The 12,859-nt window shown below is 32.4% G+C and overlaps 1 protein-coding gene across 4 annotated transcripts in view; it reads left to right on the top strand.

The window, feature by feature from the left end:
- LOC130448018 (nucleosome-remodeling factor subunit NURF301) overlaps positions 1 to 7,736 on the top strand; it is a 67,231-nt gene extending 59,495 nt beyond the window's left edge. For all 4 annotated transcript variants that reach the window (XM_056785166.1, XM_056785163.1, XM_056785164.1 and 1 more), the window contains 5 exons: positions 1,761 to 1,991; positions 2,640 to 2,845; positions 4,007 to 4,202; positions 4,284 to 4,368; positions 7,225 to 7,736. In XM_056785166.1, the coding sequence (XP_056641144.1) occupies positions 1,761 to 1,991; positions 2,640 to 2,845; positions 4,007 to 4,202; positions 4,284 to 4,368; positions 7,225 to 7,430 (924 nt within the window). In that variant the 3' untranslated portion in view covers positions 7,431 to 7,736. The remainder of the gene's footprint in view (positions 1 to 1,760; positions 1,992 to 2,639; positions 2,846 to 4,006; positions 4,203 to 4,283; positions 4,369 to 7,224) is intronic.
- Positions 7,737 to 12,859: the final 5,123 nt, after the last annotated feature.

Here is a 12,859-nt window from a genome sequence, read left to right as displayed (position 1 = left end):
AGTTCACCTTTACATCAGTCAAGTATGTATTCTTATGATACCCCAAAAAAACAATCATCTCGATCTACAGCTCACAGTATCTAAAAATTCTTGGTATACTTGCCTAACTGTTGATTGAATTAAATGGCCACGAATTGGTGAGTCAATCCAGCCTGATTCGGTGCTACAATTTAAGACTGAGAGGGGATTGTATCCATTTTCAGACAGTTTTCATGGTTAATTTCTAGTTAATAGGTCATTGAGTCAACAAGAATCTTCAATTTATTACTGAACAAATCAATAAATAAACAAAAATTAACATTGTGGAACGAGGGTGTCCAAATTTGCCAATATCCTCAATAAAAATTCATTTTGAGAAATGTGGGGTATATAAAAATAAAATTTATAGAACATACCATCAAAAAATTCGGTACCGAAACCTAAAGAGTCGGGCGATTGGTTAAATTATATATTGATAGAGGTAAACAAAAAAAACTATAGATTTTTGTATGCAAATATTTTTTTGTGGAAAATCTACAAAAGACATCTCGGCTGCTGGAATTGCAAAGATGTGTGGGTTTTTTATCTACTAAAACACCCTTCTAGCTTCTCAACAGACAGTATAAAAAACACCGGAAGGTATTAATTCATCATACTGCTTGGACTTGTCTTGGTCTATCTAATAGATTTTTTGTTTTTGATTTATTATCTGTGTCACCATCCTAGATAGAGCTTTCTTGGCTTCCTCGCTACAATATTTTTTGGGGACAGTAAGCTCCCGATTTAATGTATGGTTGCTTTACTTTCCTCCTACCATCTTTGACTTGCAAAAAGTTTGCGCTGCAGTAACTTTCACATTAAAGACAAATTTGTGAATCTGTAATATTATAACAAGACAAATAAACCGTGAAACGTCCATGTCCCGTGAGTAGTTGTCTCAGGTGATAATTATTCTCTCTCTTCTGATTTAAAATTAGTTTCTTTTATTATTTTTTAAAGATAGAAGGAAATTTTTAGAAAATTATAAAAGAAACTAATTTTAAATCAGAAGAGGCCTAAAATCAAGAACATTTAGAAGCATTAATATATCAAAAGGTCTAAGAAATTAAAGAAATTTATTATCTATTATTGAACAAAAATAGATTGAAATGTCTAAATGAAGGCATGAAAATATTGAAAAATAATATTCTATCATTGTATAAAAAGTTCTCTTTTAAAAGATAGTATCAAATATTTTCAATCAACCATAAAACTGGTTAATTCAATTTTCAGCGGTTTTTAAATTAATTTATAAATTTAAAATAACCGCCTTTTAACAACTAAAACTTATTTTTCGATGCGCTTGCGCTCTTGAATGTAATTATGACGATTTCCGTCATCCACATGTTGCCTTCATTCATTTCTCGCTCATCTTTCGGTAAGTCGACATGTGTTGAAGATTTTTTTTGTCGTATTATTTGAAATATTCCAAATTGAATTAATAAAATATAATAATTTCGTACTACTTTGTGCAATTTAATGTAATTTTAAATTTAATAATACGAAATTATCCAATAATCTGGTGGTGGATAACCACGTGGTGACCTTTAGTAAAATTTCTTTCCAATTAAGTGTTTTATAACGAATTTTGCATATTATGATGATTCTATACATTTTTGTCTTCTTTTCCCGTCTGAAAAACGATGAGAGAAATTCAATGCTCTGAAAAAAAAATAATTCACAACAATTTTTGGATGTACCATCTGTAACAATATGTTTTGTAATTGTTTTTTTCTATTTAGCGAGAGGTAACTGAAGAATTGGCCGCCCGTACAAAAATCGAAAGAACAAAACAAGATGAAGTTCGAACTGGAAGCAGTAAAAGGAAATCTGCCCCTACAGCAACCACCGCCGCAATTCCTACCCCGCAACCGAAAACATCCTCTAGGCATAAAAAGAATCCGAAGCAAGTGCCTCAAGTGTCGCCCACTATAACGGCCACTCATTCCAAAAGTCATAATAAAAAAGAAAAGGTTGGTAAAATGCACGATTTTAATATGTAAAATTTCATTTTTTTTGTCAGGCAGTACAATATTCTGGACTGACCCTAAATTATGGTTACAAGATATTAGAAAAAACAAATAGTGCATCACATTTTTTTCTTTGCTTTTCGAGAGTGAATACTTTTAATTTTTACTGTCAGTTGGAATATTTTCCTAAATATTGAATTTAAATTTAATTTGTAATAAATTAACATAGAATGCACAATAAATTTGTATGTAATTGAATACTTATAACCTATGGGCCTAGACACAAAAACTGAAAGTGGACAACACATTGAGCAGAAACATGCAATTGAAAAATGAGTCCAGCTCAATCTTGAAAGGAAGTATCGCAAACAGGAGATCATCATCTTGACCTATAGACAAGCAGCTATTGAGGTAAGGCATCATTGCAGGATGCTAGATGATCCCATGGAGGTTTTATGGTAAAGGTGGATGTTGAAGGGTTAATACATCCTGTACACAGTGAAATGAAGCCATTATCTGATTGCCTATTAGAAATAATGCCTTTCTCAAAAGTTGCGAGAGAAATTTTTTCATCTTTTTCAATTTTATCATTACAAAATTATTTTATCTTTTGTTTTCAAATGGCTTACATGAATCATCTATCCATTTTAGGTTTATTGCATCTGCAGGACACCCTATGATGAAACTAAATTTTACGTCGGTTGTGATCTTTGTAATAATTGGTTCCATGGCGATTGTGTGGGTATAACGGAGGAAAATAGCAAATCGTTATCGGAGTTTATTTGTAACGAATGTAAACAAGCCAGAGATACACATAAATTGTATTGTTTATGCCAACAACCATACGATGAATCACAGTAAGTATAATTAATAATTTAAGCAATGCATATGGTATATAAGTCTGTGAGGGTGCCTTGTTAATTGGGCAAGGAGTTTTAGAAAGTTTGTTCTAAAGACTCCTAATCACACAAGGCTATATAATTACCTTGTATAATCCCAGGTTGTATATTTTACTTCACTGATTCATGACAAGGTAACAATATTTATAAAAATTCAATACATTCTGGAGGTCTTATCTTTTTGTTAAGGGTTACCTTGTTGGGTATACATCCTTGTCTTCTTGGTTGTCTGGACGACTTAAAGTGTGCGTTTTCCCTGCCGTGGGTTAGTCATTTCCAAACTTCTTCGACAAGAAAAGATCTAATATGATTGGTTCTTTGCCTTCTTTACAGATGTCCCCAATGACCTTGCTTATGAAGTGCGGATTTACCGTGTCGGGTGGTGTCCTCTTTGTTGATTCGGAAAACCTAGGATCTTTGAAGAATTTTTTTTTGTGTTGAAATACTCTAATAACTCAATACCGTTAGGTTTAGGTTTTCATTCAAACAATCATTATTTCTACTGACATTTCATTTCTGCTAACACTATAGTTAACCCTCATAATTTATCAAGTGAAAAAAAATTATAAATTAACTATCAGTTTATAAAAAAGACAAAATTTCAGGTTAGAAATACTAGCTATGAGTTGAATGCGACAACGTTCTAATATTTTCGACTTTATTAAAAGTAAAGTCTGCTTCAATAAAAATCGCCATTATTCCAATAAATCACTATTAAAGGAAGACATTGAATTTATTTATTTATATTTCCCGTTTGAATGAATTGCTAGTTGCTTAGATGATTCATGTTTTCAGAAATACAAAAAAATAAATGTTTTAATACATAATAAAATTTCCGATGTTTGCTGTATATTTTAGTTTTTTTTTTCATTTGTATACAATGTTCAAATCCAAAAGATTTTGTTTCGTTATCTGTATTTTTTAATTTTTAAATTCAAGAAAAATCAGGAAAAAAATTATGAAAATGAAACTTGATTGTTTTAAGCCTCAAATTTTTAAATTGCTAGAGAAAATGATGTATTATAGGGACAGTTTATGGCTCTCATTTGTCACTACCAGCCGTTTGAAAGATATAGAAGTTGTAAGCTTCAATTCATAGACGTTTTTATGTTATTTTAGATTTTATATCTGCTGTGATAGATGTCAAGACTGGTTCCATGGTAGGTGTGTGGGTATTTTACAATCCGAAGCAGATAATATCGATGAATATATTTGTCCACGATGTCAAAGGAATAATTCCGTCAATTTTGCCAATATGAAAGATTTACAAGCTAAAGATTTTGATGGCTTAAAAAAACTCATCAAGCAACTACAAGTAAATTTTTTTTATCAATTTAATTAATATATTTCTACAACAGTTTGTGATCAATTAATTTTGAATTGCTATTTTCTTTAGGTTCACAAAAGTGCTTGGCCTTTTATGGAACCAGTGGATCCAACGGAAGCACCAGATTATTATAAAGTCATAAAGGAACCTATGGGTAAGTGAAAATTTATATATTTAATAAGATTTTTGATATAGTTTATGATCAAGTAAGTAAGCAGTGTGTTCTTGTAGAACTTTTTGGCACTCTACTTTTTTCAGGTTTCTTCTGCAACCATCCATCTTGGAGCTAACTGCTTACCATTATTTGGTATTGTGATCTTAGAGTTTCCTGTCCACTATTTTAATGGTCGTTATGACCTTACACCTTTTCTGAAATGAGCACATTGCACTGCCACACCTCGCGTTTCAATAAACAATTCATTATCTTTGGAGACCGAAGGTAAACAGTTAGCGAGGGTTGGTTTAGTAGTGGCGGTAATCAGTGTGAATATCACAAACAGTTCCGGAAATTCCAATTACTTTTGCAGGTGTTATATAAGGGTTTTGGTTCTTTCTGTACCTCTCATTTCTATGCCATCTTCCTCAATTATCCCAAGTTTTTTTTTATTACTTATGTGATTTATCCATTTTTTTTTCTTGATCATCCCTTTAGTTTTTTTATTGAAGTTTCTAGTCTCCAAACTACTGAGAGATGTAATAGTTACAGCTTTGGCTACACCAAAAATGGGTTTTGATGCTTTTACTGATCGCAGTCTGTCAAATTTTGATCTCTTATCCCTTCTCATGTTGTGGATGAGGGTTTGGATCCAACTGGTCTCTTTTCCCTGTCTTCAGCTATCTTCCTCAATTCTTCTCTTTGTCTACTGTGGTTTCCCGATTTCTTGTCTATTTAATTTACCTATTATTGGTTTTTGTTTCATTGCTTTTCCAGTATTTTAAACTTTATTTGCTATTTCTCCTAATAATCGTCGTAAGTTGTTTAATTTCGTAAGTAGTAACTTTGTTTTCAAAGCAATTGATATGAATATCTCTGAGAGATCTAGAAATTTCTCTAAACTGTACCAATATGATGATGATTAGCTTTGTTAGTTAGTCAATTAGTTAGATTCTGTCTAACTTTGCCCAAATGAATATTCTAGAGTGCTCTTAAGGATATTCTAGAAAGTTTTATATTGGCTATAAAAGCAACGCGTGATAAGTGGGAAAAGATAAGTTAAATTTCAACTTTGATGGCGGAGTGGTATACCACACTAAATGAGCCGAAAGTTTACGCCATGATGCCTGATTTCAACTTTAGGACCGTGTAGTTTATACGATTTTTCTTTATATGTTGGTCAAAACTAAGTACTTTGTGAAGGGACGAAAGTATGTACTTTTGACTGAGGTGAGAAGAAAAATTTATTTATCCACAATTTCTTATTAAATTTTGATTTTTGAACTTTGATACGTTATTCTGGGCTTTTGGTTCACAACTATTAAAATCTGAATTTTCATTTTTCTGGATTTATTATGAGGATTTTGTTACACAAAAGCCATGTCAAAATTGTATTGTATTGCAAGGAGAATTACAGTTTACGATTTTATTTCGTTCCACTGTTCAGACACCTTGCTAAATGAAATGATTGATTTGTATCCACGAAATTATTTGAAATTATTTTCAGATAGTAGCTTGAAGCAATCGACAGTGATTTATTTCAAAGTTATCTTAATGAAAAAGAATATTTGGGATTTTACTTATTGCCTTTTATACAAGAGTCAAAATCAACTGAATAGTTTTTTCTGGCATCAGTGGTGTTTTAATCTGTAGATGAGAATACCACTGCATAAACTGGCGCGGTTACACTGTAAAAATTCGTAACACTTTTGAAGATTTGCTAAAAACATTTCATTCATTTTTTTCTATTTTCAACTCTCCTACCTCCAACTAAAGTTTCATAAGATGTGTTGAGCCCCTTCACCTCTTGTTAATATTAGGATTGTTAGGATTAGTTACACAAATATTCATAGTTTAATGTAAGTCAAGTCAATAGAACTACGCTCGTGAGCAAAAACTGAAACAATGAGAAAGGGTTATAATTTAACAGCAAAGAAAATCTTAAATTCGTCAAAATAATAATTCATTTGAAATTAACCAATAATATTTAGTTCCCTCCCTTCCCTGGTTAAGTTTCTTTACTCGATCTTGTTCATTGCTACCTCATTCTTCAGTGAGTGTCATTTTGAGGTCCAATTTCGTGACTGGTGCAGGATTTCTAGCCCGAACTTTTCTATACAGTTTAAGTCCAGGCTATGCTCTAGTCAATCTAATGCTACTCTACAGAACCTGCAGTATGTGGATGAAGTTTTCATCGATGAAACTTACCAAAATTTATTCTACTTATAGGTTTGCTATAATTCACTCGTTTTTTGCTTCTATTGAAATTCTCGCCCAAACTATCCAGTAATTTCCTCCAAATGCGACGTTTCTTTTATGCAAACTGCACGATTCTTTTTCCAGGTCTTTAGATTCGTCCTCGTGTATCGCCAACATGCGGGCACACTTTTCTTTCGTCTGAGAAGAGAATAGAGCCTCATTATTTGTCATTCCTATTAACTTGTTTTCTGGAAACTCTTAAACGATATACTCTATGAGCTGGGTTTAATTTGGGGCCAGTAGCTGGCCTTTTTGACTAAAAGCTAGCTGCTTTAACTCTTGTTGAACTTGTACACCAGTAAGAGCCTGAATTCTTAGCGATGAGCTGATAATGAAAAATACAATTTCGTGCTCAGTTTTTTTTCTGTATAGATTTATTAAATTTCGACGTAAAATATTATATAAGTGAGTTTAACCTTTTTCTTCCTAAATAAGAGCATGTCTAGATATGGTTCCTATGACTACCATGTTGGTAGTCAATGTAATTTCACAAGCTTGTAAGAAGAAATTTTTGTATGAATTTTTATTGAGTGTAATCTATGTTTCAGGTGTAATTTTTTAAAGGTAGCTTTAAAGATGTTTCTTTTAATTTTTCAGATTTGCAAATGATCGAAGGTAAAATCAACGATCAAGTTTACACTAAATTAAGCGAATTCATAGGAGATATGACAAAAATATTTGACAACTGTAGATATTACAATCCAAAGGAATCTCCTTTTTATAAATGTGCAGAATCCCTGGAGGCGTATTTCGTCAATAAAATAAAATGTTTACGAGACAAGTTGTATGAAAATAATAAATGAACAGATTTTTTGAATAATTATTAAGATTCGAAGAAAGACTTTCAGCAGGTCTGAACGATCTCAGCTTTATTATTCATAATTTGTAGTATTCAATTGATTAATGATCTGCTAAAAGTCACATTTCAAAATATTTGTAAATATATATTAAAATATTTAGTTTTTGTGAATATGTGTATGAATGAAATTTTATTTTGTAATTATCTTTTGATATTGATTTTGTTATTTATTCGTACAAAGTATTTAATTAGATTTTTTAAAGTCTTGACAACTGATAATTCTGTAATAAAATCATTTTAAGCTTTAAAATTTATAATTTTCATTCGGTTGTGTACATTTTTTGATAAATATAATATTTTAATAGTAATGTACCTTAACATAGATTTTCAAATTTATAATCCCAAAATATATTTTATGAGAAATATACAAAAAAGCAACTTCCACGATGCGGGTTTTTAAAAATCTATATGTGTAGCTTTGATAATCACCACCAGGAAAATCACTTGGGGGAAAAAGAAAATTTTACTTTTTTATGTTGGAATAAGAATTCAAAGTTTTCCTTGACCACTAGATAAGTGGTAAGAGACATATAATATGATCGTGCAGAGAGGCTTTTAGGAAATGAAACCAAATTTAGATAGTGTTTTACACATTGCTTTAAAAGTAATAAAAATTGCCCCATGAGCCACTGGGGGCTCGCGATCGACTGTTTGACGACCACTGGGTTAAATTAAAAAAAATAATTTTTGTTAAAATATACATATCTTAATGTACAAAAATCTCAATAAACATGAAGATATTTTATCAGTATTCCTTGTTATTAGACGATCAAGTTCCGATTGATAGTCTTCATTATTGTTCCAATGCAGGTTTTTTAGTTTCATGCTCCGAATCCAAGATTGACTTGACATCAGCATTTTTAAACTGTAAAATTTGTTGTATTCACACTAGTTTTATCATTTTTACCACACAAATTACAAGTAACATGAGCTTATTGGTCTTTTAAAAAAAATTTCCATCCAACACTACTGCTGGACGACGACATGATTTACCTCGTGAAACACTAATTCCGAATTAGAAAAGTGTCGAGATTGAGGTTATCGAAGTACCGATATCGCTCGAAAAACAAGGGACAACTATATGTAAGGTAAACAAAACATAATCAACAGTCATGACAATACAATTAATTTTCGTTTCTATCTTTTATGGTTTTGGATTCCAGCGACGACAGCTCCATAATAAAAAATTATATATTCTTCGATACTGGAAATTTTGTTCATTCGATCAATTTTGAATTAATAATATCGATACTTTTTCAGCAAGCCTACTTAAAAGTAGGAACATTTTCTGCCTTACTTTGTATATAATAATCTCACCATTCGTTTCTTATACAGGATATTTAGTAAATTGTAAGTTAAATTTACTGAAACCTCGCAATTACAACTATGCAAATGTCCTTTCCATTTTTGAAATAATTTTTTGTTTGGATTAACTCCTTTTAAACGCTTGGCAACGCACTGAATTCCAATGAAATTGGGAGTTATAATTTTCCTAAATGAATGAGTGACCGGGAAAATGTTACATGTCGTTTTTCACAAAGACGGTTTTTGATGGATAAACGATCTTTGTTACTTGCTTGATCGAATCCAACCTCTAAGTAGTTAGTTTTCAAACTGCTAGATAGCCTATAATGCACTAGAAGAGAGGCGAATCATGCTTGCGTTTGATGGAAAAACGTTTCATGTTGGCAGCGTTGATACCTACGTTGTATGGTTCTGTGACGTTTCATAGTGTTTGTTGTGTGAACTTGTACAGTTCGCGGAATGGAGTGACAAGAAGAGTAAAATTATGAAAGCCAATCGCGGAAAGGATAATGTCATTGCTGAAAAGATTTCATCTTCAAATACTTGTTGGTTGTTCAGCGGATAGTGAGAAAGATAATTCATTTCTCTTAGTCCTGCGTACCCACATAGTTTATTTCGTCAGTTTTACGGTTTGATGTACAATGAACAGTCTTTTACTCCTTAAATTCATCGCCCTATGGGAACCACAGAAAAGGCGTACCGGTAAATCATATTCCACATCAACACTACAAGCTTCTTTTGATTATTCATTAGATAGGAAACATGTGTGTCGTAACACGTTTGTCATCACATCAAGGCGAATTCAAATTTTACAACAAAAAAATGAAATATGGTTAGGTTACACCAAAAGATAAGGACACTCACTTGAACCGTCGTCATGCGATCGATGCTACAGTGAGAGGGAACATTAGAGAGCACATTGAATCGTTCCCTATAGAAATTAATCATTATAGTAGAAATGTCTCATAGAAAAAATGTTTGAATCCTTATCTCAGTGTCTCCAAAATATGTCGTTTATTTAAGCAGAAATACCCAGATAATCCAGCAAGGTCTACTTTGTATAGTAAGATTTTCAAACAGAGTTTAATGTGAGGTTTGGGACACCTCGCTTTGACATATGCAAACAGTGCGATCAATTTTACGCCAAGTTAGTACTGTCTCGGGATGGAAAAGAGAGGAAATCGATCTAAGTTGACAGTAGTCTACATCATTGCAAAGCTTACCAAGCATATAAGACTCTCTGAAATGGATCAAAGTGCTTTTAAAGACATTGAACCACTTTCTCCAGAAAAATCCTAAAAAAATCAAGATAAAATACGTCTGGATGAAGATAACTGCCGATGACCCAGTGCACTGTATGTGAGAGACACAACATATTATGCCCTTAGATTTCAGAACAGGTGACGGTTTAATCAATGTGACGTCAAGGATCTTTCCGACCTCTACTCAGCACTCCTGCGGATACCAAAAGAGAAGAAGAAAGACCTTATGGGTCGGTATCTCACAGATTCTGACCAAGGGTATTTAATGAAACTCTTCCATCAGTTTAGTAGTATTTATGAGCAAGCTGAGTGAAGCACCCGTTTATGTTTTCTACAGTAACACTAATTTGTGTTCATTGTAAATGTTTGTGCAATTGTATTTGTTTATTTTCTGACAATAAAATTGGTTCAACCGCTTCAATTTTATTCTTATCGCTCCTCCAATATTCCATTTTTCTGTTGAACACCAAAACTTGAATGAACATACCAATAAGTATGTTTTTACAACTAAGTGAATTTTATTTAGTGGAAAAACGTTGTATGTTGCTGTTCCTGTAAAATTGAATTTCCGCTATATGCAACGTTTTTCCAGCCAGGTATTTAAAAGAGCTATCAACTCTCATTAGATAATAATCCATTGTCAAAAATGACCTTATTCTAGCAATTTTTTATTCTAGAACATGATATAGAATTTTTGGCAAAGAACTCAACATCATCAACTGAATATATAAAACAAGAAATCTTATAGCAGTAAAAGGACTGAATCTGAATCACACTAGTTTTAAATGTAGTTTGTAGTACTGATCCAGTCGAGGATTTCCTCTAATACAATGGGAAATGAGAAAAAAATTTGGGAATTAAAAGTATATCTAGAAGTTCAATATCATATTATAATTAACTGTTTTATTAGTGCCTGTACCATTTTTTGAAGTTTTTAATTTAATTTCTTCTTTCTTAGACTTTTTGATATGTTTATGTTTCTTGATGTTAGGTATCTTCTGTTTTAAAATAAGTTTTTTAAATAATTTTCTAAAAGAAAGATAAACATTGACCTTTCGGCTAATTTTGAGTCTTTTATCAAAATCTTTTGAAACAAAAGAGACCTAACATCAAGAACGTTTGAAGTATTATTGTGGCCCACCACCAAATGCCACCACTATGCGATCTAACCTAACCTAACCATCCTCAAATCCACTTGAACACACATAAAATAATTAATTCGAATCGGATAACATAGATACCGAATGCAGCGCCATCTGCCGGGCTTATTTGTGAATCTAAACCATCCTCGAATCCACACAAAAAAATATTCATTCAAATCGGTCCAGCCGATTAGGAGGAGTCCACTGTAAACACATGTACAGAAGAATTATATACAGTGCTTTTCAGATAAAAGTATCCACCTTTAATAACTTTTGTAATACTGGTATTTAGAAAAAATCCAAAAACACGTCAATTTATGTTGGAAGGGGCAAGCATTATGGCTTATTTAAACTTACTGGAAAAGCCACCCTCTCACCCCTAGCAGCATCCCCTTTATTTTTTTAAATTACTTTTCATATTTTTTATGTAAAATTTGGATACTCCTCTTTGAGCTGATTTCAAAAATGTATAATACTTGTAGGTTAAACTGGTTAGTTTATGAGATAAACAATTTTTCTTTTAAGAGCACAAATTTTACTTATTATTTACTTTCACCTTATTTGCTTGTACTAAAATGGGTTGTACAACAGTTCAAACTCTTTAATCTTTTTAACTGTGCTATTTATTATGAAGTTACAATAAGTGTTCAAAATGAGTACCATTCACTTCCATACAATGGTATAATCTATTTTGAAATGCCTCTCTGACATTGCTTAATACGGCTGGATTCAATTGTCGACATTCATTTTCTATCCTCTCTCGTAAATCATCCAGAGATTCTGGTTGGGTAGCATAAACTTTTGTTTTTAAATACCCCCATAAAAAGAAGTCTAGGGGTGTTAAATCCGGTGACCTAGGTGGCCACTCCATCATCTGCCCCTTTCTACCTATCCAACGAGCGGGGAATGTTTCGTTTAAAAATTGTTGGACAGGCATAGCATAGTGTGGGGGAGCTCCGTCTTGTTGAAATACCAGTAAATCTTCGGAAAGGTTATCATCATTTTCTATTATTGTTGTAATACGTGGATCAACCCCTTCCCTGAGTAACTCAAGATATGATTCACCATTTAAATTTCCGTTGATGAAGAAAGGTTCGACAATGTGGTCACCTAGGATACCACACCAAACGTTTAACTTTTGGGGATGTTGTGTATGGAATTCACGCATAATATGTGGATCACTTTCAGCCCAATATCTACAATTATGCCTACTTACTAAGCCATTTAATGACCATGAGCATTCATCAGAAAAGCAAATATTGTTTAACAATTGTGGATTGTTATTGATAATTTGCGTCATTGATTCGCAAAATTCTAGACGTCGATCAAAATCATCTTCATTCAACTCGTGCACCAACTTAACTTTGTATGGGTGGTACTTGAATTTATGTAGAACTCGGAAAACTGTAGAAGATGAAACACCGATCGCTCTACTTATTGTTGACAACGATTGGGGTTGTTGAGCCTCTAAGCTGACTTGCCCTAAAATTGCCACTTGGATTGCTTCGTTATTTACGAGTCCCTCTCGCTTATGCACTTTATTGCAAACAGACCCTGTTGTGGTAAATTTCTCCATCAGTTGAATTACATACTTATGAGTTGCATGTATATATATATATATATATATATATATATATATATATATATAAAAAAGATTTCCTTCC

Source organism: Diorhabda sublineata, chromosome 8, assembly GCF_026230105.1.
Source record: "Diorhabda sublineata isolate icDioSubl1.1 chromosome 8, icDioSubl1.1, whole genome shotgun sequence".
Taxonomy (NCBI): Eukaryota; Metazoa; Arthropoda; class Insecta; order Coleoptera; family Chrysomelidae; genus Diorhabda; species Diorhabda sublineata.
This window is presented reverse-complemented; position numbering and strand designations above follow the sequence as displayed.